The following is a 27,575-nucleotide window of genomic DNA, read 5'->3' on the forward strand; positions in this document are numbered from 1 at the left end:
CTTAACATTCTACTACCGAAAGAACTCTGCAGAACCCAGAGGAAGGCCAGTCTTAAAGGATGTTGTTCCGGAAAAGGAAAATAAAGCCCACTGCCACATGTCAACACGTGCAGGGTGTGTGCAGCACGTGGCAGGTGGGGAGCCAAGGACACTCTGAATCATGGCAGGAAGTGGCATCCAGGACAATGCTCTCCATGTTACCTAAGGCCTGGGTGGTGGAGAGTGGAGACCTGGGGAGTTGCTGCCACTTTTTTTCCTAAGCTGTTGTACTCCCAACCCAACCACAAATTCCCAATAATGGGAACTCCAAAAACAAAACCTTTAGCGTGATACTTCTCATCTCAGCATGACTCTTTTTTAATTCTTCAAAAACAGTAGCAGCACTTCCTTTCAAAAATATGTAGTAACTTATTACAAAAGCAAAATATGTTCTTTATAAAAAATGCAAATAAACAAAAACAGAGACTAAAAACCATTTATAATTCTATAACCCTGATAGAAATATTATTAATGTTTGGCATATGCCCTGCCTGACTTTTTTCCATGCATGTTATATGCTCATTTTAAATGAGAGTTTTCTAAACATTTTGCATTTTACTCTGATTTTGACGCTTTAAGATTATATTGTGAACATCATATGCTGTCAATCATTATTAGATAAAAAATTATCTCAGTAGCTAAAAAGTATTTTGTTTATGGATACACCAAACTTTCATTAACTAATACCTTATTCTGGGATATTTTAGTCATTTTTCATTTTTCAATATTATTTACAAAGCTGCAGTAAGCATCTTTGTAGTTAAATCTCTGGAAAACATTTCATTATTTTCTTAAGATCCAATTCTGATATTGAAATTGCTGCATCAAAGAATTATGTGCATGTTTAAAGCTTTGATGTATGTTCCCAGATTAACCTGACAGCAGTGATACCATTTCCTTTCCCAGAGACAGTCTCTAGGAGACCCACATTCAATCATTGGTGGTTATCTTTTTTAATCTTTGCACATTTGATAGGGAGAATAATGAACATCTTGCTATTTTTTCCTGTTTTTTTTTTTAATTACTAATTAAACCTGCCATTAATTAAATACTTAACTTTCAATTTTTTAATAAGCTGTCAGTTTATGTCTTGGATATATTTGGCTTCTTTGTCTTTCCTTTTAATTTATAAGAAATATTCATAAATCCCATATAATACAGTATAACACTCATAATTTTATAAGGCAAATATTTTCCCCAATTTATCTGCCTTTCAGTTTTGTATTAGTGAGTATGTTTTTATGTAATCAAATTTATTGACTTTTGATATATTATTTTTTCTCATAAAACATATTTAGAAAGAGCTTCTCTACCCAAGAATAAATAAGGTAGTAAAATATTTTCTTCAATTATTTTAATACTTTCAACTTTAATGTATATTTCTTAATCTATCTAAACTTCTGTTCAGAATATGCTATGGATTAAGAATCTAGTGTTTTCCACAAATAATTTACCAAGCGACTCACCAATATTTGTTGAATAATTCCTTTTTTTCACTGCTGATTTGAAAGTCACTATTACCAAACATTGCCTTTTGGGACGATGAGATGTTTTACAACTAGATGGGGGTGGTATATGCACAACATTGTAAATGTACTAAATGCCGAATGGTTCACTTTAAAATGGTTAATTTTATGTTATGTGAAATCCACCTCAATAAAAAAAAAAGAAAATACTGGGGGGGAAGCTATGGCCCACAGGCGAAATCTGGCCTACTGCCTATTTTTATATAGCCGTGAGCTAAAGAATGATTCTTACATTTTAATTGTTGAAAGAAAATCCAAAGAAGAATAATATTTCGTGACACATGAAAATTATAGGAATTCAAATTTCAGTGTCTGCAAATAAAGTTTAATGGAGACACACTCATGCTCATTTGTTTACTTATTACAGGTTTCTCTCATTATTTGAAAGTAGTATATCCCCGTGAAACCTTTCATAAGCCAAAATTGCATAAAGCAAAGAGTATCCCATGCTTTCCAAAAGTTCACTCTGTGCCACTTCGCTCTTGAGAAAGACCTACATTAGTAGGGTAATGACTTTATAGTTGATACATAAGGGTGAATTTTATTTACAAAAGAACAATGGAGTGAATTATTCTATTAATGACACATTTAATATTTTATGACATATTTGTGTTCAAAAGGTATTTGAGATAAACTTTTACACAGCAAAGATCAACTTACTTGTTTGTAAATTGTATTATAAGGAGAAATTTGAATGTACACACAGGAGAATAGAATGTAGACTGTGCCCTGTCTGGGTCCCGCCTGATCCAGTCCTGAGTTTGCAATGTCCAGTTCAGCCTTAAGGAACCTGGAAATCATGCCCTCAGAGAAAGTCAATATTTAAAGTTACAGATGATACACCTAACTATACCACTGCTTACTTTTTCATGGTGAATTATGCTTACCAAAGAGAGGGCTCCTTGGTTTTCTTATTTTGTACTTGCAATATCCTTTCTTAGATGGGGAGACTGAAGCTCAGAGATCAAGTGCTTTGTTCAAGGTCTCAGAGTTAAGGACTAATAACTAAACCTTTTGATTCCTTAAGCCTGACTTCTTCCACTCCACCATGATGTCTTTATATATTATACATGCATGTACACACATATCCAAATATAATATGATTGATGCATGGAAGTTTTAATAAGTTGTAAGACAGCTGCCCTGCTTTTATACTTTTATATTCTTCTACTTATACTTCTCCACCCTGGCTCCACAATTCCTTTTAAAAGAATCAACCAAGATGAGAACACTGTTTTTCTTAAAGGCATTTATGACATCAATGTCATTTTCAAAACAAAAATTAAGTCCCTGAATAAATGCATATCAAAACTAGAAACGGCAGTGTGCATTTATATCAGCTAATGCATTTGCAGCATTGACTCCTAATGCGTTATTGATCGTATAAGTAATCATCAGCTTAGAGGGCTTGACGATAAAGTCTGCAGTAGGAAGGGCTCCCTATTTCCTGCACTTTCCTTCTGCATGTTTTCAAGGACCTGCATTGAGCACTAGAGCAGATCTCTTAAATATGTCTGTTATGTGGACCCGCACCTCTCCAGTGGCCGGCTAGCTCATCCCGAAAATTCCTGTTCACAGTTGTCAACTGTAAGAGCCTATTTGTAACCCACCCCAAATGTAACCCAAATTCCTCTTCCAAAGGGGTGTTGGGATAAGAACAGCTTCAGATCCAGAATCTTCTAGGGATAGCTTTTGGTGTCTAGAACTCCTTGCTCCTTCTCCAACCCAGCAACTCCATCCTCATTGACCGTGGTTACACATTTATATTTTTACTTTATCATCATCAGAGACAGTCATAGCTGAGAAGGCAATGAATGACCTTCTAATTTTACCATTTCAATTTCAGCAGAAGAAATACATATCCTTATTTGACATCAAAGAGCAGTGGTGTGTAGTGGGAATACATCCCACGTTCTATACGTATCCTTTTTAATTCCATTGTGGAGCACTGATTCCTTCAAATCTTTCCATGATGATATAGATTTTGAAGCCTCAAGTTTTTAATAATGGCACTAAAGATGTAGAATTTATGCATTCTTGTCCTAGAAATCAAAATTCTGCATGAGTAAAGATCCACAGGCAGACTAGAACTCGGTAGTCACAAAAGCCTCTCAGAGTCAGCGGGCCACAAGAAGAAACCTAGCTCTTTCCATAATATGAGTGGGGTGCAGCCCCAACCTTCTCTTAGCCTGGGCACTTCTCTGGCCCAGGGCTGGGTAGGCTAATCATTCCTGATAGACAGTAATGTATTTTGTGCCAAGCGTTTTCCTGGCCACAGGGATTCTAGGGGTGACGAAACCACCATTCCACGCCAAGGGCCTGTTGTGAAAGGTACTGCAGGAACAATGAGGCAACAGAGAGAGGTGAGTCTTATAGTTGCGGAAGGAAGACAGGTGTGTGTGCAGGAGGCTTTGGAAAATACTCACACAAGTTTCAGATGAGACGCTGTTTAGCAGTTGAACAAGAAAGGCATGGGACACAGCATGAGCAACCCGCAATGCCTGATTCGGCCACCCTTGCCAGGAACACAAGTGATCTGGTGAAACAAAGGACCAGATCAGGTTGGCACCTGTAGAAAATGAAGCCAGGAAAGTAGGCAGGGATCCCATCATAGAAGGTGTCTTAACTGATTCCCACATAATTGTTTCATTCCTTGTATTGGTGTATATTCGGGATAAGCCACAGAATGATGTTAGCTGCATTATAATGCCTGCTTTTATTATCTAGTAGAGATTTTATTATAGCTTTAGTTTAAAAATACCAACTCCATTATTCTTACTACTGTTTGTATAATGCCTAGCTCTTAAATGCCTCTGGTCTGCCCAGGCAGTGAAAACTCACTCATTGCTTTTGCTCTCATCTCTCTGGCTTTGAGACCTTTCTGTGGCCTGGGTTTCTGGCCCTCTCTTGGCTCTGCACACTCTTGATTTGGGCTTCCCTTGCAGTCTCTTCTCTCAGCCATATCTGGTACTCATGGGGGTTTTGGGGAGTCCAGTAGCTAAACCTATAAGAACAAGGGCCTAGAACATCTTTGAACTATTTTGTCTGCATTTACCTTTGAATAGTTTATAAACATTTTATGTATTCCAAGACATGTTTATGTATGGATCTACTTATAGATATTCATATTTTTGTATGCATAGTTCTAGATTTGTTAAAAAGTATTTTTCCCAAATCACAATATTTTATTGTATTGTCTAATTTATATTAATTTTAATCAAATAAATTATAGGAGTAATTTCATATTTGTACAGTTTGGAAGCAAACTAACTGTTAATAACAATTATAACCATTGTTCACTGTTTATTTAAGTACTATACTTTGATTCCACTTTTTCTTATTCAAGTTTATTTTTACTCATTATTTTATTTCTCTAGATAAGTGATCTCAGTTGTAAACCATTGTTTAATCTTTAATTCTGATACTATATGAAATTTGACTAAGGGTTAAGCAATGTCTCGATGGCAAAATCTTATCAAAATGAGTATGGCCAATTTTTTTAAAGATATATATAATCAATTTTATTTTTTTAAAAAAAGGAGTCTGTCACCCAATGTAGTTGATTTAGCCACTTGCATCGAGAACACCCTTTCAATATTTTCTCCCAACATCTATGTATAGACTTCTATATTCACTAGAGCATTAATACTTGGTTTTCTATGGACAGGTCACTTATCCATAGTGGTATATGATACCATGTTCATAAAATAGCACAGTACCTGATAGTTAATCAGTATTGGATTGACTCACATTGATTCATTCCAAACTCCATTTGAATATCATAACTTTCTTAATAATTTTCAACTGTAATTTATAGAACTATCTTAGATTTATCCCAGAAGTTTAAATCCCAAGGAAGAAATAAACGTTTATGTGATGAGCTGGCCTCATGTTTTCCCTACATCTCCGTATACTAAGGACCACATCACTCCAAGGAGCTGACATGATCTAGTTTCCAGTAACTTCATTTGTTATTTGCTTTTTGTAATAATTGTACATGAGACTAGTTTAAAGATGTTACTGATGCTACTGAAAATTCTGCAATGGAAATTGTCTCATCCTATGACCCAGACTCACTTCTGAAAGGCATCCACTTTCAACCTTTTTAATTGTTTCTGGCATTATTTTAATATTTCTAAATTCTGTGCTTCTACTACTATTTATTGATTAATTAGACATTAACTAGCTTTCTGCTACAGAAGATGCGGATTCAGCTCTCACTCCTCCAGCATTCCCCGCTTTTTCTTTTTCCTTTTTTCCTTGCTCTCGCCTTCCCAGAAAATTATATCACAGTCTATGTTCCCTTGCTCTCATCTTACCAAGTAGTTTTATCGCAGTTTTGTGTTGACTAGGTAGTCAATTTATACACTATTGTGACCATTGCTAACTTCTGATTCAAACATTGTATTATGATTACATTTGCTTTCTTACATAGGTTTTATATTTCCTCAAATTAAAAATTGTCTTTTTCATTTTCTTGATTTTCATGCACTACATTTGTTTTTTTAAAAATGCTCCCATATATCTGCCAAAAGCTATATGTATTATCATATCTAAATCTCAAAAGCATCAATAAACTTTTAAGTTCCATTTTTTCCCCAAATCTACTGCCGTACTTCACCTTGCAGCATCTGTCTAGGGCTATTGCAAAGTTTTTATATGGGCATATTATTTACCTCTCCTCTGTGTCAGTTCTTCTGTTATACACTAGATCTGACATCTTCCTTCTCCTTGATTTATTCCCTCATCTTTCTAAGATACATCTTTCAGTAATTTTCTAAGAAAGGGTACAAGGAAAATAAATATTTTGAATCCCTAAAGATCCCGATTATGTATGTATTCTGCCTTCATATTTATTGGTAATTTGGCTGGGTATAAAATTCTAGCTTAAAATTTATTTTTTTCTCAGAATTTCAAAATTCCACTGTTTTTAAAGGTCCATGACCTTCTAGTTTCCAAGTTGCTATTGGTAAATTCAATCTTCCTCTCTTCTGCTAAACTTCTTACCATTTCTCTTCCAAATATGTGTTGACATCTCTTCTACCTTTGCTGCTCTTCTCAGTAAACTTGTTGAGGTTTATAACAATTTTTTTTCATTTTAATGGGGTAATTTTAATGGGGTTTTATGAATAAGTGTGAAACCTATGTGAAACCAGTCTACCATGTTTGTTCAAAGTCCATTGACATCTTTGTTTCCCAGTATTTAAATCCATGTGATGCCCTTTGCATATATTTTGACACTATTACTATTAAAAACCCTGAAAGTAGTTAATACTATTCCCATTTGATAAAGAGACAGCTGAGGCTTCAAGAATGTTAGTAGCTTTCTTAAATTCAAAGAGCCAGCATGAAACAAATTTGAATTTAAAATCATGTTTTCATGGTTTTTTTCACTTTACTGAGACATCACATTCAATGACGTCTTTGTGAGGGCGATCACTGGTAATACCACAAGTCAGGCAATAGCTTCCCCATATCTTGCTGCAGTAAACTAACACCACAGCTGTGATGTAAATTATTCCTTTGAACTATTTTCTGAGCCATAGTATACAAGCTTTTGTCTTCAATCACTCTTGTTATTCCACAGTAGAAATTGGAACACCTAAAACCAAATAATTACTGGTCGTCTTACTGGTACATAACAGTGTTTGTATTAGAACAGATAAGAAAAACTGAAATTATGATGTTCAGCTCTGAAGGAAAATATCCTTTAATATTCAATGGTGCAATTTTAGTGTCCAGCACACGATGAAATAACTTCCTTCTTTGAAGATTTTACTTACATTTCCACCTAGGGCGCAAATAGCATTCTCTAATTCTAAAACAAAAAAGTAAGTGATTGCTTTCAAAGTCTAGTCTTTTGAAGGCATTGCAGTCTTTCAACTAAGTTGTTATTCTCAAAAAGGAAAAGAGACTTTCCAACTAGGATGTATGAGCAAGCACACGTACCCAGTAATTTGGTGTGTTTGTATGTCACTTGGACTTTCTGTGGTTATAACAGCAGACATGCTTTGTGTTAAATGAATTCTTCCTGAAAGGAGTTTTCAGGTAATGCTTCCTAAAGGGTTTCTAGGTACTTGCCCAGTCAAGAGTTTGCCCATTGCTTTTTCCAGCTGAATTTCAAGTTCTTGTACTCCCTTATTTTATCATCTAATTATTCCCAACTGCATCTTAATGTGGGTTAAACAACACAAATAAGGGGAGAAAATGTTTGAGTCAAGCAGTGAAAGAGTGAAACTAAGCAAGACCTCCTCTTACCTGGGGCAAATCATTCTACTGTTTGAACCCTCAGGCTCTTGTCTGTAAAATAAAATCATACATATAGATGATCTCCAAGTCTCTTTCAGCTCTGGAAGCCATTTCTATACCATCTATGAATCTACTTCAATTAATTATCTAAATCAGCCACCACTGCTTCTATACTTGTGTGACAATGAAAGAATTTATTGTTTTCTTTAATACGTATTTACTGGCCATCATGCTCAGAGCTGGGTATAAAGTGGCAAATGAACAGACTCAGTCCTTAAAGCCTCATTGCATTCATAGTCCAGAGTAAAAGGCAGACAAAAACAAACTCTCAAAAAAAATAATAATAATAATTGTGATAAAAATACTGTGACAGAGTGCTATGAGAAAGAATAATAGGAAAAAAGATTAATTAATCAGTGAAAGAGGAATGTTTCCAAGAAAGCTTCACTGGAGGAATGACAAGCGATGTGAAGGATGAAGTGTAGTGAGACAAGTGAAGAGTGACAGAAACAGCATTCCAGGCATATAGGGCAGCGTGCGGGATGGCCCTGGGGCACCAAAAAGCCTGTGCATTCAAGGAACTTGAAGAAGATCATGTGGCTAAAGCAGAATGAACAAGAGAGGGCTTGGCCTGGAATAAAGTTAAAAATGGCTTCCCACCAAATCATACAAAGCTTGCTACTATGGTGAGCATCTTGTATAATATCATAAAGGCATGGAGAACCTACTGAAAGACAATTAAGCAAGAGAAGTTAATGATTCAAGTACACTTTTAAAAGATTACTCTGGTCACTTTACACAGATTGGAGGAAGGCAAACACAGATAAAACTAGTTCAATTGGGTGTTAGTCCAGGCAAAGAATGATGGTAGTTTGGATAAGGAGGCAATGGGAGAGAAGAGGGTGAATTTTATATATCTTTGGATATCCTCATTTTGCATCTGTAATGAGCTGTGATACACATTGGGATATCTGTTTCCCTTTTATTAGTCATTTTTCTGAGAGTTTATCCAACAGCTTCGACTCATTGATAGGAATTTAGGTAAAAATGGGCAGAATTTCAGGACTTGTACTTCTCAGCAATACATATAGAGGAGCAGAAATGGGTAACCTATATAAAGAGCAAAGAAAGTAGAATTTGCTAGCTTGACTTGAGAAAACAATGAAGTGGAGGCAGCTATGATTTTCTGGAGTAATGAATAGAAAAAGAGTGGGGGGGAAACCAGACCTGATACCTTAGGTAGAAAGTGTGAGAAAAGGTAAAAGAATCAACCATAATATTTTGCCTATTTTGAAAGGTTCGTGCAAAAGTCGCAGAAGATAAGAATTACCTGGGTTAAGGAACTAATCACTTTCCAGTGATTACATACTAGTCGCCAAAAAAGGTTAAGTTGTACCTAACCAAAGTTCATTGTATGTGTGACAGGAACAAACGCTAAGCATGGACTACGCTGCAAAGCCTGTAAGATGAGCATCCACCACAAGTGCATGGATGGCCTAGCACCCCAGCGGTGTATGGGCAAGCTGGTAAGGGCCTGAGCCCTAAGTGAGCACCAGGACCCCTGCACAGCCACTTGCATGCCCCAATGAGATCACTCTATTCACACTCCTTTGCTGCAACACCCTTGAGAATCGAACACCAGGAGAGTAGCCCCAGAATCCCTGGCCTGCTAGCTTGGCTTCATAGTTGGCAAAATGATAGAACAGAGGAGGAGCTTTGTTAGCCTAAGAGATGAATGTTTCACATGGAAAAAAGGACTCTGTGTCCTTAACGGGGTCACCAACCTGTCCCAGATTGGGGCTTTCTCAGTTTTAGCATGAAAAGTCCCACATCTCAGAACTGTCCAGGTTTTAAAAGTGAAAGTTAAGCACCCCAGGACCCACACCCCCTGCCCCAGACAAACTAGAGTGGTTGGTCACCCTCATGCTTAAATTAATTGGCTGAGAGCTCAGTGGGTGTCATGGATAGGGTGGAGATTAACCCCAAAGTTAGTAGAGTAATAAAAATCTATAGTACTTTAATAGAATTGTGATGGTCACACCAAGGAGCCTGGGTAACCCTGGCCCATTGTGGGCTGACCATACCATCTTAGGCGTGTGGGCTTCATTACGGGTGTTACACATTGATAAAAAGCAACATTTGAAGATATTTGAAACTAAGATGGCCAAAGATTTGTAGACAGGACTAAGAATGTCTACCCTAGAGAAACTCAGGCCATGACAGCTATCTTCAAAAAATATATAAGACCTGTCACACAAATAGGATCCTGTTGTCATTCTGTGGCTCCAGGAAAAAGACCTAGGATTAATAGGTACCAAGTGGTAACAATCAGAGATAAAGTCACCAAAGACATGCCTCCATCAGCAGCAGTGTCGAAACAAAGGAGGAGAGGGTTCTGGAATTCTAGTAGAGGCAGGGCCATTAAGTTTTCTCTCAATATTAGCATATAATAAGTTAAAGTTCTTGGAGAATTCATCAACTTAATCTGATTGGCAAAGTTCTGTTCTCTAAAACTCTGCCTCACTCGTTCTCCTCCTCCTCCAATGGTAATTCTCCCAAGCTAAGGGCAAAGACCATGGGTGAGAGGTCAGAAAAACAGAATGGAATCTAGAACACACAAAGCAAATGATTCTGGGTAGAGCTCATCAGACAAACAAGGGCCTTTAGGCTGACCCCTGAGGTCTGCTTTCTCATACCCAGCCCTTTTATGATTTTAACAAACCACAGTAATAAGCTGTTGTGAAATGAGGCATAATGGTCCATTTGTATCCTGGGAGATAATGAGAAGCCTGGACACAAGAGAGGCTGCTGTGGGCTACAGAGGGAGGGAAAATCTGACAAGGAAAAGCAGGGCTGGGGCTTGCTTTCTGGATGGAATGCAGCTAGCTTATATTGCCACTTGTACATCTCCACTCTCCAGGGATAAATTATAGGACAAGTCAGCATCTTATAGGGAGACAAGGAGGTGGCCCTAGAGAAACCAACTGGTTTGTTTTTACAGTTTCTAAGTGGTTTTCTCCATTTCATCAGTGACATTAAGCCTTTCTCTTTCTCATTCTCTCTCCAGCCAAAGGGGTTTCGCCGTTACTACAGCTCCCCCTTGCTCATTCATGAACAATTTGGATGCATTAAAGAAGTTATGCCCATTGGTGAGTTGGGACAATAATGGGTTTAGCTGGATTTTGAGCAGCAATGTCACCATTAATGGCTTCTGTTCTCCTTGAGCTGTAAAACCAGTGGGGAGTGTTTATGCATTTGTTTGGTGGCTGATGGGGTTCTGATTGTGTATTTTGCTGGGAGGGAAATGTAAGGAGGACCAAATTCTGCAGGAATATTTATCCTCTCCCTTTTGAGGCTCAAAAAAACACCCAAGTCCCAAAGGCTACGTACATGCTATGCCACCCATCAGAAGTATTTGGAGTGGAGCACAGGGTGTGGCATCCCATAGACCTGATTCAAAGCCCAGCTTCCCCACTGCCCACTGTGTGTCTGAACAAGCTACTCAACCTGTCAGACCTTATAAAATGAGAACAGTAATGGCCTCTTTTGATAATTGTTGTAAAAAATAAATACAAATTATAGACCAATGCTGAGAAGGAACTCTCAGCGAGTAACAGTTATCCTTTAATGAGGACCAAAAAAAAAAAAGCCTTATGTTTATAGATATTTCCGGCTTGAATTTATTCTTCAACAATATTGTTCAGTATACTCCTGTTTCTCTCTCTCTCTCTCTCTCTCTTTGAAAATCTCTACATTGATGTTTGCCTTTTGGCAGCAAGTGGGCGGGGGCGGGGGGCAAGTTTTAAACTAGAAATTTGTAAACCAGAAAGCTTTTCATTAGAAATGCAAGAAGCCTGGTAATATCAAATTCTTTCAAAAACACTTGCTTTCTACTGCAAACTTCGTGTCTCAAGGCTTTATACCTGAGAAGAACCTTGAAATTGGAGTCCTGGGGATGTAAAACAAAAGAGGAAAATCAACCCATCGGGAAGCATTTGGGAGCAGAGAGTGCTGGGTGCAGTGGAGGGACCTGGCAAATGGGCACATGTCATGGAAGAGCAATTCTGTGAGGAAAGTTTGACCACAAAAGCCCCATTTTCCCAGGGGTTCGTGGGTCTGCTGCTCAGAACCTGCTTCTCAGGAGCATGTGATAAGTGATGCATGATGCAGTTTAGGAGATGTGATAGGCTGTATTCCTGACAGTGAGTTGAAGAAACCTTTCTTTCAGATGCGCTTTCTCTTCCTTTGCAGCCTGTGGCAATAAGGTGGACCCTGTCTATGAGACCCTTCGCTTTGGCACCTCCCTGGCTCAGAGAACAAAGAAGAGCAGCTCCGGCAGTGGCTCTGATTCACCTCACGGGACCTCTGTAATTGTCCTCTTTCTCCCTGGGTCAACCAAGTGCTCCAGGAAGGCAGGCCTCAGGCACTGCATTGTGAGGGCTTCCACCTAAACGTGTCATGAGGGCAGGTCTGTTAGGAGTCAGCAGCCTCCAAAGGGAAACCCAAAGGGCTTTGGGCCACTAAAGGTTGACTTTCTGTTGCCAACACCCAGGAATCATTTTACTTTCCTCCTCAAAGACCATGCTCTTGGCTTCATACTTCTTGACCTTCTCTTCCTTGTACTCTCTCCCTCACCCTCCCATCAACACTAGATACCATGTCAGTCAACACAGAGAGATGTGACATAAGCAATGAGCAGAAGCAGAGAGTCCCAGCTGGGTTCAGTTCTCCTTCCGGATGCATTCCAGGTCAAGAATACAGCCATTTCTCACATTTTCTCAATCCTTTATCTCTAAAGCAAGGTACACCCTTGTTTTTCACACAAAAACTGCCCTCCCCAGAGGTGCTTAATCTGTGACTTAGTGGGGCTTCTCCCTGGGACACTCACCATTGTCCCAAGCACCTCTCCCATGTTTTACCTGATCTAAAATGAGTGTTCCATGCATATCTGTGACCTGCTATCATTATCCTGCCTCTGGCTGTCCCAACCAGAATTTCCATAAATGCCACACAACTCTACAGCTCATGCAGCATCTTTCCTGCAAAAAGACTAGGACCTCCCAATTCACATTTCTAATTAGAATAGTTTGCACACAGTTATCAGTTCCGTTGCTGCAGCTTCTGCTGGACTGCAGACTTCCAGGCAAGACACAGATGAGCCTCCAAATCGTCTGCCCCTTAGGGTCCTCTCAACATGCAGTGATTGGGGTGGATTGTGGGAGAAGTGCAGGCAGACCCCTGGGAGGGATTCTTAGGGGCTGGGATGACTTAGCTTCTTCACTGAGTGTGGGCCAGTCCACAAGATAACAGCTGGTAATCTGTGGTAGGTAGGTAGGTCAGGTGGGTGAGTAGGTAGGTTCATAGGTCACCTGACCTATGCCACATGATCATCTTAGAAACCAGCTTTAAACTCACTGAAAGCCCTGTTCCTCATATGTCCCACTAACTTCTAAGAGGAAAGAACCAAAAATAGTTCTTACTCTTTTTCCTTGTTGAACATAAAATTGATATTGATTTTGTTCTTTCTCTTACCACTCAGTTAGCAAACATGAATTAAGTGCTTACAATTTACTAGCACTGGAGGAGACACAAAAGAAATGGAGGACATGGCTCTTTACTCTTAGAATTCACAACTTATTTCTGAAGACCAAACTGATAGAGAAGAAAGTTGATGGTGGCGGCTTATTTAGCATTCTTTAAGTACAGTTTTATGTGTCTTATCTTATTTGTATTAGGAATAAGAACAAAACATACATGTGTTAAGAGTATTATAATATCTATGTCATGTAAGTGTTGAAGGATTTCACAGTCAAGATGGAAAATATTTAGCTTCGGTAGACATTGCCTCAAAACAGTGAGGGTATATTTTGTGACATTTTAAGATACCCAATCCTGACGATCTTCCTAAGGAGGCTATAAATCAAATTGACAGTCCCGATGATAATGTTAATTCATTTCCTGAAAGAAGGATAGAAACAGTGCTAAATGTAATGAAAACATACAAAATGTGTATGAATAAGATTTATATTATATACAAATACGTTATGGCTACAGAAGTTGGATGATCATAATAGTATTAGCAAAGTTCGTAGCACTGGGTCTGGCACAATTAGTACTCAGTAAGTGTAAGTCGTTTCTGTTTTATTTCATTAAGTATCTGGGCTTTAACTGGGTTTTCATTGAACTAGAGTTATTATGAAATGAAACAAGGTTGTAATACATTCAAAAGGTAAATATGTTCTCTGAGAAGAGCGTTCCCAGAGCCACCCTTGAACAGGGTCCATTCTCAGCTCTGTAAGAAACCGTAGATCACTCGAGAATTCCATGCTGTCCTTCTGCTCATATTCTTCTGTCCTTCTGCCTGTCTCCTTTGTCCTGTCTTCCAGTCACTCCTTTGTTGGGGTGTCCCCAGGAGTCTGCTTTAGCTTGGTCATCATGTTCTACATGCTCTTCCTGGTCACCTTTTTTACAATTCCTCTTGTCCAACCGCCATCTCTAAGCTGATGCCTTCCTTGGGTATTTCCCATCCTAACCTCTTTCCCAGACCAGTTCTACAGATCTCCCAAAATCAGCATGTCCAGACTAATTTCATGCTCCATTGCTGATGAAGTCCTGTCACTCAGAACTCAGAAATGTGTATCAAAAGCGCCTTTCTTCTCTATCACCAGCGCTGGAGGTTTGAAGCCATCATCTCTCAGCCAGATTCTTATAAAGCAATAACTGTGCTACCGTCTTCCTTTCGAGTCTAGTCTTAGCAATACCTCCCAATTTATCATCTTTTAAAGAAAGATTTCATGTAATTTTCCTAATTAAAACACTCTGTTGACTTGCTTATGCCCAAAGGGCAATGCTCAAACTCTTTAGCATGGCAAATGAGGCCTGCCTAAAGACACTTCTTCGCCTGAACTCACCAAGTTCTTTAATATCTGCAAACCTTAGAACATACTCTTCCCTCTGGATGGAATCCTTTAACACTCAGCTTGGTTTTTTATAAAAACTGTGAAGAGTTCTCGGATTCCCCAAGCATAATAAGTTGCTCCTCCCACAAACCTTTAAAAATTTCTTTCTCGTAGGATACAGACCACTGCATTATAATTATTTGCTTTTGCATCTCTTTCCTAAACTAGCTACTGAGCCACTATAGATCAAAGCCCCATTCCTTATTCATTTAATTATACCAGGGCCTGGCACATAATGGGTGCTTGAGAAATGCTTGAAGAATGAGGAAGAATTAACAAGGGATTCTTGAAGACGGACCTCAGAACACTAAGAGATCCACACAACACTTCGTTTTCGTATCCTCAGCTCCAGGCGCAGTTTGCTGCTTTCTGGATAGCCATGTTCTCTCTAGGCACTGGGACTTGCCCACATCTTGTCTCTGCCTCTGTGCAAATGACGTTTCTCTTCCTGGACTGGATTGGGCTCCCCTTCCCTGGGCTCTCATTAAGACCAACTCATTAATCATAGTGATTTGTACATTGCTTGTTAATTTTCTTTCTTTCTTTTCTTTTTTTTGGTTTTCATTTTTCTCTCTCTTCTCCAGTCCCCTCCTCAACTAAACTAAGTTGCTTAAATACAAGGACTCTTCTTCACTTATTTCCCTTACTTTATGCCAGTGATTATCAAACTTTGGTGGGTAGCAGAAGTCACTGAAGAGCTCTGCAAAAATATGAAGGTCAAGGTCATGTCCTACTTCAACAAGCCTGGACCTCTGTGTGCTTTATTAGTTCTCTAGGTGATTCTGAAATCTGCCAAAGTTTGAGAACCACTGATCTATACAGTGCCAGTCCATTGTAGATTCTCACTAAATATGTGATAAATGAATGACTGAATGAATGAACACCCTTTTCAGTCAAAATCTCTAAACTTCTAAAGAAGACCTACAACCTACAATGAGTTAAATCAGTGGTTCTCAATGTGTGGTCTCTGGACCCAGTATTACCTGGGAACTTATTAGAAAGGCAAATATATATTTTCCTCTTAAACCCACAGAAGCAGAAAAACCAAGAGTGGAGCCCCACGATCTGTTTTAACAAACCCTCCAGGTGATTCTGATCACATTAAAGTTTGAGAATCACTAAATTAAATAAAGGACTTAAGTTTATTTCCAAAAATCCAGCCCCTGCCAGCCTCTCCTCTTTCTTTTTCATATTCTCCCTTGCTTGCTCATGCTTGTTTTGCTCCCTCTCTGTGTGAACAACTCGTGAATCACACATTCACAATGCCCATCAGGCTGGATCTGGTCTGGAACAGAGATTCATTCAAGAACATTAACCATGTCTCTAAATCCATGGCCCATTTTGTATCTCCTTCCTCAGGAGAGTGAGGAAGGCCGTTGCTGCCTACAAGTCGCTTCCCCAGAACCACACAGAGCTGGCTCTCAGCCTGCAGCCACCCCTCTTTGCAAGTCCAGGCTTTTCATAGATACCACCCAGCAACCCAACAGAAAACTACAAACAGTGCTAGCCAGAGTAAGGAGACCTCTGTCCGCTTTGACCTGAATGCTGAACAGGCCTCTATCTGTCTCTGGTGACAGCCGATATATCCTCATCCTGCTCTCAGCTCATGCATCTCCCATGCTTGTCTGAGGCTGGCAGTGGTGAGAGGCGAATGGAAAGTCAGCCAAAGGAGGCGAGAATAGAAAAAAGCCCTCCCCAGAGATGGCCCTGACCTGTTTGCATCAGCCCCAGATGGCCCATCCTGCGGTTCTGAGCTCTGCTGAACTCATGACGATGAGACAGCCTCAGAAACACAGCAGGCGATGGACATTTTAGCCTCCACATTTTGGGCTCATGCTAAGAAACAGCAAGACCATCAGAGAGACAATTTGTCCAGTTTGCTTTCATGTCTAAAATAGTTTTGTTTCTAGCAATGTCTGGACCCTACAGACTGGTTTTAGGGGCAAAAAGCATAGTTTTCTGAATGTAAATAAGGTGTTTATTCATCACAGCCCACTTATGCTTCCTGGTACAGGCTCCATCAGTAAATATTTCTTGGAATATTTGCTGTGTGAAGACATTGTTCTGAGACCTGCAGGGAGACAAAGACAAATCAAATTGTGCTTAAGTATCTGTCACTTCACTCTCCCCAGAGTCCCACTTGCCTCCAAACAATTGATTCGTACTTTAAGATGATTTTGCTTCCTTCCTGCAGGGTCAAATGATAAAGAACTTCAGCCTCTTGCCGTTCTTGCAGTATTATGTCCTAAAGCTAATATATTCCCACATAGCAAAGCTCGATCCCACAGGTTGATTTTCTTCCAGGGCTATAGAAGCATTTGCTTTACAGTGTCGGGAAGTCACTGCCTGGCTGTTGCTAAATCGTTATGTTCCCTTTAATGGTCTTCCAAATGTTCTAGAATATAAAAGGCTTGATGGCTTTGGGAAGGCCTGCAGAAACCAAATTTAAAAAGACTGTCTGGGAGCTGGTTGGCTAGTTTAGGAAGAATCTTGTTTCATAAGATTAAATTAACATAATAGCAACTTTTCAGAAAGAGTGAGCTTCAAAGGAGCAGGGCGAAGGTGACTTAGAGACCCTGTGACATTCTTTTTTTTTTTCTTTTTTCATATTTCTGATGTGTCACGAAAGAATGGCTGAAAAATCTTAAAGCTAAATTTTTATAATAAAAATTAGTCTCTGGAGAGGGGTGCCAAAGTGCTCTGGAGCTGACTAGAAGAGCTAGGAAGGTAAACTTGTTCCTCTTTGATAAGATATAAATAAAATGTTTTGAAAATGTGACTCTCCTTTGAGGCCTCCTAAATTCCTCTTTTAAAGAGGCTGGAGCCTGGCCTTTTGAAAGAAGCCATCTGAAATCAGTGATGTTCTAGTAAATGTTTAACCACCAGCTGAGGCTGGACCCTACTTTGTAACATTTGCAAATTTCCTTGGTGTAAATATTCCCACCTTGAGCAGTTTCAACCTACCAACCATGGTGATGCTGAAGTCTCTCCCAGCCCACGCATGTCACTCCAGCACCACACTGGATGGATAAAGTACAGTGTCTGACAGTGTGAGTTTTGGAGACAATGTCTGGTGTTCAAACCCCAGATTCGCCACTTGTTTGCGGTGGGACTTCAAGTAGAGTTACTGATTCTGGGTTTCAGATTGCTATCTGAAAATAGGTTGATCATACAATTATTGTAAAGAATAAACAAGGTGATGTATATAAAGTACTTATATGATAAATGATCAAGAACTATTACTATTATTGCTGTTTTATTATTCTGTAACTTAAGTGGAAGAAGGACCATGACTTTTTTTTTTTTTAAAAAAAAAAAGGGCAGAATAAGTCTTACAAAAACAATTGATTTTTGCAGCAATGGAAACAGCCTTTAACTCATACCTAAGTAACACATTCGTCAATAGTGCATCTTATTCTCTATAACTAATATTTAAATCTCACCTATAGAAAGAGCTATATAGTTCTATTGAAAATTTTAAGTAACAGGCTATGGGCAGGAATTCTGATTTCTCTCTGCTGTCTCTTGCTGGGAAGAAGCCTAACCGTAACCTGTGCATCTGATTCAACACTCATTGAGAATCTATCATATGTCAAGCTCTGAGCCTTCCACAGACACCTGAAAAAAAGGACAGTGCCCACGATGGAAAACACAGCCTCTCTGAAGTTAGCCAAATAGACAAGACAGCAGTGATTGGATTCTTAAGACAGTGTCATGCAAATTCTGCCTTAGTTTTTTGCTGACATAGAACTCTCTGTTCGGGTGGCCCACTGATATGACATCGCTCATTCCGTGCTGTTCCCTCTTCTCTCCAAGACTTCAGATCTTGTGGAGGTTCCTGAAGAAGTTGACGGGCCAGGAGAAGGGTATGACCTACGGAAACGCAGCAACAGCGGTGAGTGAGGGAACAGGAAATTAGGCACTGCTTAGCACAAGTGCGAATCATGTCAGTCGCCTGAGTCAGTGGGCAGGGAAAGTAGACTTCCAGTCCCTTTGCTTTCCCTGCTACTCTGGAATTCAACCTGGGCAAGTTCTCAACATTTTGGAGAGAAAGGCGTAATTACTGGAGGATTTCAGTGATTTGACTCTAACGTTCTCTGAGTTCTGTCTCCTGAGTTCTCATGCCATGTGGACTTAGCTATACTGGGATTTAAGGATCACTTCTAGACCTTTTTATTAATGCATCATTTTTCCCTACGTAAGATTAACAAACCATGCTACAGAGAAGCTACTCCATGCAACACTCAAAGTACCTTGGGCCAGGTGGGTGGTGGTGCCAGGGAGGGAAGTGAGGGCCGCACATTCGACATTTTCCCAGCAGAGATAACTAAGGCTCTGATATGTACGATCTAGCCAAACATTCATTATCAACATTATTTAATTTCTAATACCTTAAACCCTTGTTACAATAATTTCTAAAATATTTATTAAATGCTAACTACATACTTTTGCTTGCTAACATTGAGAACGGCCTCTGAAACCAGAGCTTAAGGAAACATAACCAGCTCCTTATGAATGCATCTTGCCGAGCCTCTCTGACATGAACGACTACTTAATCTCCACTTGTTTGTCCAAAAAAATATTTATGAAGCATTTACTATCACCAGCAAAGATGCATAGGTCACAAAAGCTGTCCTCAGGTCACTCATAATCTTGCACGTCCTGACTTAGGCCATTTACTCGGGCTGAGTGCATCTTTAGGGCAGCAGTTATCCCTCCCAATTCCCAACCCTGCAGGTGAAGCATGGGGATGTGCCTGCCTGGATATGTTTCCCACTTGACTAGTTGCCCTGCCTTCTCCAGACTGGAAGCAGGAGTTCTGCATTCAATATCCCGCAGGTGCTTTGTCAGCAGCTATCCTATGAGGTATCACTTCTACTTCCTTAGTTCTAAGAATTCATGTATGTCCCTTCTCTAGTTAGGACTGTGCCTCTGTGAGTCCCACAAGGCAGCACGTGCTTGGCTTCCCCTGTGACTCTCCTTGTTAAATAAGCATCAGTATTCGCCATGGCCCCCCTTGCCAAGCCCACAACATCTGCTAAAGCACACTGTGAGGGTAAGGATTCTTTGACATCACATGGGGAAAACTGCAAACATTCACTGAGCATTTAGCATTGCCACTAGAGAGGCAAATTAAGGGAGTGCCAACTGCCAGGGGACCCTCCCAGTGGGCAGTAGCACTGCAGGACCATCCCAGCCCAAGTCGGTTCAGCATTGCAGGTCCAGCCCCTGAATTTGGTCAGCAACCCCAGAGTTCTTCAGCATCTGAGGAACGAACTCACCAGAGACTGGTATACAAACCAGATGTGCCTGCATTTTAATGCTTCGGGTCTGGTCTGCTGTTCTGTCCCCTGACTCTGACTTCTGTGTGCACCCTTACCTGACACTCCTCATCACTAACCTTGCTGGACATATTTAGTCCCTTGGTCCTGCCTGCTCTGGAGGCAGAGTGCTGGACTTCACTTGGTGATCATGTACCCTTGAAGCAGTGACCTTTCCTTTCTCTACCTCAATTGCTTCACCTTTAAAATGAAGATGATAATAACACCAAATCCATATGGCGTTATGATTTTTAAATGAAATAACATAAATACCATCTATGCACTGATGACTCTGAAACTTCACTTCCAGCACTAGGCTTCTTTGCTGCCTCCAGACACCTGTAGCCTACTGGATATAGCATCCAATGTGGCATCTTAAAGTTAACACTGGGCTCTTGATTCTTCCACCCACCCAAACTGGGTCTTCTCCAATTGCCCCTGCTCAGTAACTAAGAAACGCCATTCTACAAGTTCATCAGGACAAACTTTGGGCATGAGCCTGACTCTCCCTTCTCACACCTCATATCTGTTCTGTCAGCAGATCTTATCTGCTGCTCTTCAAAGTCATGCCCCCTCCACTTACCCCTCTGCCTCAGCCATCCTGGTCCAGCTTTATTGATGCTATTGCTCTCCCATTCCTTTAGTAGTTGAGGTGTCTATCTGCCCTGGGGATTTCTTTACTGAAAAAAAGTGGTCTTTATAGGATTTTATAATGTGAAGAGCTATATTTAGGATTCTTCGATATGAAGTATGGTTGCTATTAATAAAGCCCCCATGACTTTTTTTTTTTTTAAAAAAAAAAAGGGCAGAATAAGTCTTACAAAAACAATTGATTTTTGCAGCAATGGAAACAGCCTTTAACTCATACCTAAGTAACACATTCGTCAATAGTGCATCTTATTCTCTATAACTAATATTTAAATCTCACCTATAGAAAGAGCTATATAGTTCTATTGAAAATTTTAAGTAACAGGCTATGGGCAGGAATTCTGATTTCTCTCTGCTGTCTCTTGCTGGGAAGAAGCCTAACCGTAACCTGTGCATCTGATTCAACACTCATTGAGAATCTATCATATGTCAAGCTCTGAGCCTTCCACAGACACCTGAAAAAAAGGACAGTGCCCACGATGGAAAACACAGCCTCTCTGAAGTTAGCCAAATAGACAAGACAGCAGTGATTGGATTCTTAAGACAGTGTCATGCAAATTCTGCCTTAGTTTTTTGCTGACATAGAACTCTCTGTTCGGGTGGCCCACTGATATGACATCGCTCATTCCGTGCTGTTCCCTCTTCTCTCCAAGACTTCAGATCTTGTGGAGGTTCCTGAAGAAGTTGACGGGCCAGGAGAAGGGTATGACCTACGGAAACGCAGCAACAGCGGTGAGTGAGGGAACAGGAAATTAGGCACTGCTTAGCACAAGTGCGAATCATGTCAGTCGCCTGAGTCAGTGGGCAGGGAAAGTAGACTTCCAGTCCCTTTGCTTTCCCTGCTACTCTGGAATTCAACCTGGGCAAGTTCTCAACATTTTGGAGAGAAAGGCGTAATTACTGGAGGATTTCAGTGATTTGACTCTAACGTTCTCTGAGTTCTGTCTCCTGAGTTCTCATGCCATGTGGACTTAGCTATACTGGGATTTAAGGATCACTTCTAGACCTTTTTATTAATGCATCATTTTTCCCTACGTAAGATTAACAAACCATGCTACAGAGAAGCTACTCCATGCAACACTCAAAGTACCTTGGGCCAGGTGGGTGGTGGTGCCAGGGAGGGAAGTGAGGGCCGCACATTCGACATTTTCCCAGCAGAGATAACTAAGGCTCTGATATGTACGATCTAGCCAAACATTCATTATCAACATTATTTAATTTCTAATACCTTAAACCCTTGTTACAATAATTTCTAAAATATTTATTAAATGCTAACTACATACTTTTGCTTGCTAACATTGAGAACGGCCTCTGAAACCAGAGCTTAAGGAAACATAACCAGCTCCTTATGAATGCATCTTGCCGAGCCTCTCTGACATGAACGACTACTTAATCTCCACTTGTTTGTCCAAAAAAATATTTATGAAGCATTTACTATCACCAGCAAAGATGCATAGGTCACAAAAGCTGTCCTCAGGTCACTCATAATCTTGCACGTCCTGACTTAGGCCATTTACTCGGGCTGAGTGCATCTTTAGGGCAGCAGTTATCCCTCCCAATTCCCAACCCTGCAGGTGAAGCATGGGGATGTGCCTGCCTGGATATGTTTCCCACTTGACTAGTTGCCCTGCCTTCTCCAGACTGGAAGCAGGAGTTCTGCATTCAATATCCCGCAGGTGCTTTGTCAGCAGCTATCCTATGAGGTATCACTTCTACTTCCTTAGTTCTAAGAATTCATGTATGTCCCTTCTCTAGTTAGGACTGTGCCTCTGTGAGTCCCACAAGGCAGCACGTGCTTGGCTTCCCCTGTGACTCTCCTTGTTAAATAAGCATCAGTATTCGCCATGGCCCCCCTTGCCAAGCCCACAACATCTGCTAAAGCACACTGTGAGGGTAAGGATTCTTTGACATCACATGGGGAAAACTGCAAACATTCACTGAGCATTTAGCATTGCCACTAGAGAGGCAAATTAAGGGAGTGCCAACTGCCAGGGGACCCTCCCAGTGGGCAGTAGCACTGCAGGACCATCCCAGCCCAAGTCGGTTCAGCATTGCAGGTCCAGCCCCTGAATTTGGTCAGCAACCCCAGAGTTCTTCAGCATCTGAGGAACGAACTCACCAGAGACTGGTATACAAACCAGATGTGCCTGCATTTTAATGCTTCGGGTCTGGTCTGCTGTTCTGTCCCCTGACTCTGACTTCTGTGTGCACCCTTACCTGACACTCCTCATCACTAACCTTGCTGGACATATTTAGTCCCTTGGTCCTGCCTGCTCTGGAGGCAGAGTGCTGGACTTCACTTGGTGATCATGTACCCTTGAAGCAGTGACCCTGCCTTTCTCTACCTCAATTGCTTCACCTTTAAAATGAAGATGATAATAACACCAAATCCATATGGCGTTATGATTTTTAAATGAAATAACATAAATACCATCTATGCACTGATGACTTTGAAACTTCACTTCCAGCACTAGGCTTCTTTGCTGCCTCCAGACACCTGTAGCCTACTGGATATAGCATCCAATGTGGCATCTTAAAGTTAACACTGGGCTCTTGATTCTTCCACCCACCCACCCACCCAAACTGGGTCTTCTGCAATTGCCCCTGCTCAGTAACTAAGAAACGCCATTCTACAAGTTGATCAGGACAAACTTTGGGCATGAGCCTGACTCTCCCTTCTCACACCTCATATCTGTTCTGTCAGCAGATCTTATCTGCTGCTCTTCAAAGTCATGCCCCCTCCACTTACCCCTCTGCCTCAGCCATCCTGGTCCAGCTTTATTGATGCTATTGCTCTCCCATTCCTTTAGTAGTTGAGGTGTCTATCGGCCCTGGGGATTTCTTTACTGAAAAAAAAATGGTCTTTATAGGATTTTATAATGTGAAGAGCTATATTTAGGATTCTTCGATATGAAGTATGGTTGCTATTAATAAAGCCATCATAAGATCATAAAATGTCATAAAGAGATGCAACTTAGAGTCACTCTCACTACTCCAAGTGTGGTCCAGCAACCAGCAGCCTGGGCACCACTGGAGAACCTGTTAGAAATGCAGAATCTCAGGCCTTCCTAGAATAACTGCACAATCAGAATTTGCATATGAATCTTGTTCAAGGTTGAGAAGCAGAATGAGAAGTCATAAAATCCACCCTGCCCTTCCAATACACACACACACACACACACACACACACACACACACCCCACATACTGTATAGATAAGAAAACTGAGGCATGGAGTAATACAGTCAGACACAAAGCTGATTATTTGCCATCTCTTTTATGTTAAGGGGCATTTTCACAGTCTTATTCAAAGAAATCTGTTAAAAGAACTTAGCAAGCAATAAAGCTCTAAAAAGCTTTGGAGATCTATTAGCTATTCCTTTGATCTGTAGTAGCTTTCTTTAGAACGCACCCTTGGAAGCTAGAGGGATTAATTATGCAGTAGTTTGCTTCAAAACAGTTTCCTTTGATTGATTTAATCCTCTGCCCATGCAGTTCAAGAAACAACATAGAGAAAACAGCCTGCTTATGGGGTCCAAGTTTCCACTGGTCTTCCCACTGTCATGGCAAAGGGGCTGCTGGCTTTTCAGAAGCAGCACTCGGGCTTCCAGTCATGAGCAGTTCTGCATTATATGTTTCATTTATGTTCTAAAAAATACACGATGCACGCAGCTATTATTTCTGCCAGCCAGGTGTTATGTCAAATCCTTGAAGAATATTTCCAAAGCCACCTTAGAAGACGGTACAATTTATGCTCATTTCTTTACTGCTAAAAGTGCAGTCTCTTCTTTCTCTTTTATAGAAAATCTTGGGCAGCTCTGTTTCCAGTTGTTGTTTTCAATACTATTCCTGGATGCATCAAAAGTCTAGATGAGGAGAGTTGTTAGTCTTCACCTTTGGTTTAACTGCCAGAAACACCACTAGGAGCAAGATCATGAGCAAAAGAGGAAGTAAAATCGAGGTTGCCTATTTCAGCTCAAAATGCCAAATAATGATATTACAGGCTACCTTCAATAATTGCATTTCAGTCTGACTGTATGTGATCATAACTTTCCTGGAAGAGAAGCAGAGGGAATGGAACATAAGCTAGACAGATTCCTGGAAGTATCATTCCAAAAAGACTGAGTTAATCACATCCACGTGAGGGTATTACAGCAGCTAATATACCTTAAGTTTCACTAAAGCAAAGAAATGTTATCCAGAAGAAAAAAACAGCAAGTGCATATTTATGAAATTTATCCTTGCCTTTAGCATGCACTGGTTCTATATCTCAAATTTTGAGTTGTCGCAAAAAAGAAAGAAAGAAAGAAAGAAAGAAAGCAAGCAAGCAAGCAAGCAAGCAAATGTTTTAATGGCTCTTTTGGCAGATGCCTCTGTTCTGGCCCTCCTCCAGTAGACAATTCCAAAGTTACAGATGCAAATATTTTTGGTGTTTTTCTGCTACATACACTTAGTATCTAACTAGGTAAAGGTCTCTTTAAAAGCATAGAAAATTCTCTTTCCAGCTATGTGGCAGGCTGGATGTTCAGAGAAATTTTTCCCAGTTTAGCACTCCTTAAACTACTAGGAGAAAAAAAAATTAATTTTAGTTAATGCATGGCTGAGCTTTCAGCAAAATAAGGCAATTCCTTAGAGTCTAGAAATGGCAATAAAGCATTAATCCATAGATATAAGCAGACGAAGGCCGATGTTTACTCTGCACATCCCTGGGGCTTTGAATTGGGTAATATATAGGTCCTAGGCATGAACAATGGAGGATCAAACCTGGGGAGCGGGCAGAGTAATAGATTAGATGAGAGGCCTTTTGGAAAAATGCTGATATCCCAAAAGATACCTTTAGTAGCACTAGGAGAAAAGAATGACCTACAGAGGAATTTGGTAAAGGAAAATGTGATATTAGTCTTAACTTAGCTGGAGAAGGAAAGAGAGAAAAGTGGGCAGGGAAGGAGGAAGGAAGGAAAGGAATGAGGGAGGAAGAAAAGTCTTCTTACTTAGATTTAGGGTCTGAACCCATACTACCTCTATGGATAAAGTAAAATAATATGAAATGTTAATGCAATTTAGATAAAATCACCAGAGATTTGGCAGAAGCAAATATAAACCCTCTCTGGAGGAAGAAAATTTAAACCGAGACCTCAAAATTTCCACAAATGAGTTAAGAATTGAAATTAACCACACATATAAGAAAATAAGCTACCGCGAATTACAGTCAGCAGAAACAACCAGTTTTATGATCAGATTCTCAGAGACTGCATATGTTGGAATTATCAAATAAAGAAATATATAACTATGTAGTTATATATGTTTAAATATATAAAAATGAACTAGAACATATAACAAAAAAGGGAAGACTATCAAAATTGAAAAGGCAAATTTTAAGAGAAACTAAATAGAACTTCTAGAAAATTTTTAAAAAGATATTTGATTTATGGATTTAATGGCATCATAGATAAAGCTGAAGAGAGAATTAGTACCCTGGAATATAGAGCCAAAGAAATTGCTAAGGATATATCTAGGGAGACAAAGCAGTAGAATTCATGAAAACAAAAGAGACATGGAAGATGAGTAAGAAAGTTTGACTGCATTCTCAGAGACTGTATATGTTGACATTTTAGAGGTACATAAAGATTAAATAGAAAAGAGACAATATTTAAGAAGTTACTGGCTAAGAATTTTTCAGAATTGCTTAAAGACATCAGCCCTCAAATTTAGAAAGCTTTACCTAGACACGTCTTAGTGAAATGGCAGTATTTCCAAGACAAAAGAAAATATTAAATATAGGCTGAAAGACAGATTACCGACAAAGGAATGAAAATTAAACTGATAGCTACTTCTTATAAGTTATAATAGAAGCCAAATAATAGTATTATATCTTCAATACGCTAAAAGTAACTCTTAGAATTATAAATGAAGCAAAACTATCTTTCAATACTTTAATTTCAGACTAAAACTGCATCTACAGTACATTTAAGAAAAATTCACACTCGAGAAATTTCAGAAAGGTGTACTTCAAAGAAGAAAATGTGATTTCAAAGGAAGGACCAAGGAGCAAGGAATGAAGAACAAAGAAAGTGATTAACATGTGGTTAAATCTAAGAGAATGTTAACTACATAAAAAATAACAATAATGTTAACAAAAAGTTGTTAATAAAACATTAACTAAAGTACTATATATTTAAATAGGGATGGTCATTCAAAGATTCTTGTATTGTTTGGGAGACGATTAAAAATATTATTTCACTTTAGATTTTGGTAAGTTAAAATATGCTTCATAAAATTTCCAGGATAACCACTAAATGAATTAAAAATAGCTTTAACCTTTCAAACTAGAACAGAAACAAAATTGAATGAGAAGGAGAAAAACGCCAATTATTTCAAAAGATGACAAGAAAAGAAGAGAGTGAGGGTCACATGGTAAGGGGAACAGAAATGGAAGAAAAAGCATAGAAATTTAGAGACAGATAGAAAGTATGAAATAAAATGTTAGGCAGTAATCCAAAGTTATCAGTAATCAAAATCAATGTAAATCAACTAAATGCTAGATAAAAGAGTTTTATAGATTGGATTTTTAAATGACCTATATATTATTTATAAACATCTGAAACATAAGGATATAGAAAGTATAAAAGTAAAAAAACATATTTTAAAAGGTTACGACAGGCATATATTAAGGAAAAGAAAGATTATATAGTTATATTAATGTGTGAGAAAAGAATGGACTTTAAGAACAAAAGCATCACTAGAGAAAAAAAAGCAACATTACATGGTCATGTTCACTTTGCCAGAAGATATTAGTTCTAAACTTGCATCTACCTAATTAATATATAGACTCAA

At 39.5% G+C, this 27,575-nt stretch overlaps 1 protein-coding gene across 11 annotated transcripts in view; it reads left to right on the plus strand.

The window, feature by feature from the left end:
* STAC (SH3 and cysteine rich domain) overlaps positions 1–27,575 on the plus strand; it is a 126,391-nt gene that overhangs the window by 63,455 nt on the left and 35,361 nt on the right. For 10 of the 11 annotated variants that reach the window (XM_023535203.1, XM_023535369.1, XM_023535394.1 and 7 more), the window contains exons 3-6: positions 9,240–9,340; positions 10,882–10,963; positions 12,066–12,181; positions 21,396–21,474. In XM_023535203.1, the coding sequence (XP_023390971.1) occupies positions 9,240–9,340; positions 10,882–10,963; positions 12,066–12,181; positions 21,396–21,474 (378 nt within the window). Of the gene's footprint in view, positions 1–9,239; positions 9,341–10,881; positions 10,964–12,065; positions 12,182–18,589; positions 18,669–21,395; positions 21,475–27,575 lie in introns of all 11 variants that reach the window. The other variant, XM_011363601.2, reaches the window with a different exon arrangement.

The sequence above is a fragment of the Pteropus vampyrus genome, unplaced genomic scaffold (genome assembly GCF_000151845.1).
Source record: "Pteropus vampyrus isolate Shadow unplaced genomic scaffold, Pvam_2.0 Scaffold1, whole genome shotgun sequence".
Lineage (NCBI taxonomy): Eukaryota > Metazoa > Chordata > Mammalia > Chiroptera > Pteropodidae > Pteropus > Pteropus vampyrus.